This window comes from Colobus angolensis, unplaced genomic scaffold (assembly GCF_000951035.1).
Source record: "Colobus angolensis palliatus isolate OR3802 unplaced genomic scaffold, Cang.pa_1.0 Scaffold770, whole genome shotgun sequence".
Lineage (NCBI taxonomy): Eukaryota > Metazoa > Chordata > Mammalia > Primates > Cercopithecidae > Colobus > Colobus angolensis.
Genome location: NW_012121488.1, coordinates 41,970 through 43,041, shown reverse-complemented (window position 1 = coordinate 43,041; position 1,072 = coordinate 41,970). Strand labels below are relative to the sequence as shown.

Here is a 1,072-nt window from a genome sequence, read left to right as displayed (position 1 = left end):
ACCCCCAAACCTCAAATAAAAGATGGAAACAAATAAATGGAAAAAGTGATTGGCTTCTAAAAGTAAAGATGGGTTCTCCTTCCAGTTGAAGATAAACAAAGCTGACCCTGGTTAAAGCTGTAGGACGGGTTTATTCAGTAACATGATTGCAATAGGGAAAACAGTCCAGCATGGACTGGACTCACATCCCCGAAACAAAAGCCTGACAGTATTTCATAGGCCAGGTGTGACAAGGGAAACACACTGTGGTCTGTGGGGAGAGGCTTGGTCCATGTGGCTAGGCCACCTGGATATCTTCATCCTGGCTCACCTGGGGCAGAAACAAACTTATCTTCAGGACAGGAAGCCATGCGTTAGACTGCAGGAAGAACTCACTGAAGTCAGGCTCTACTCCTTCCACAGGGACTGGGAAGATCAGGAGTGAGCTCCCTGAATGTTTGCATTGCAAAGAGAAGGCTCTCAGGTCCTCCAGGAAACAGGGTTGGGTGGTAGATTCATATCCCAAAGGACAGAGAAAGGGTTTATCATTGCAGGCTTTCTAAAGTAACTGCTCTAGTTGGGTTCAAGGGTCTTGTCTGCTTCTCTCCAGGTTTTGGTTGGAGCAGAGTAAATTGTCCTGGCAGGGTTGAGCCTTCCCAGGCAGGTATGTTAAGGATACTGGGGTCATTCTAGGGACACAGCGTTAAGCTGCTATAAGCGATGCTAGAGTTTGGTTGAGTCTCTGAGTGCAGAGGTTTGGGAAGAAATGTTATGTGCGTAGAGATGTGCAGTTCGCCCCTCAGAAGGATTTCAGAGGTTCTACCAAAGACCAAAGCCATGAAGGCAGGATCTAAGGCTGTCAGTGTCATCTGTGACACATGGCAGTACTTGGGAGGTCTACATCCTCTTCTCCAGAGTCCTCCATTCTGGTCTGGCAGAAACCTTGGCTCTCCATGTCACTGACCACTGTAAGGATCCCAGCCACACACACACACGCACACACACACAAACTGCAAAATACTGCCACAGCTTCTCCCAAAAAAAAATTCTTGTAATCTTTGCAATGCTTGAGTTTCTGGATATAAGCCCATTT

The 1,072-nt window shown here is 47.1% G+C and overlaps 1 protein-coding gene across 1 annotated transcript in view; it reads left to right on the top strand.

Annotated features, from left to right (window-relative positions):
• Positions 1–1,072, top strand: part of LOC105502140 (liver carboxylesterase 1-like) — a gene marked incomplete at both ends in the record, with an annotated part of 64,082 nt that overhangs the window by 27,665 nt on the left and 35,345 nt on the right. Inside the window, one exon of the mRNA XM_011928515.1 lies at positions 865–947. Within this exon, the coding sequence (XP_011783905.1) occupies positions 865–947 (83 nt within the window). The remainder of the gene's footprint in view (positions 1–864; positions 948–1,072) is intronic.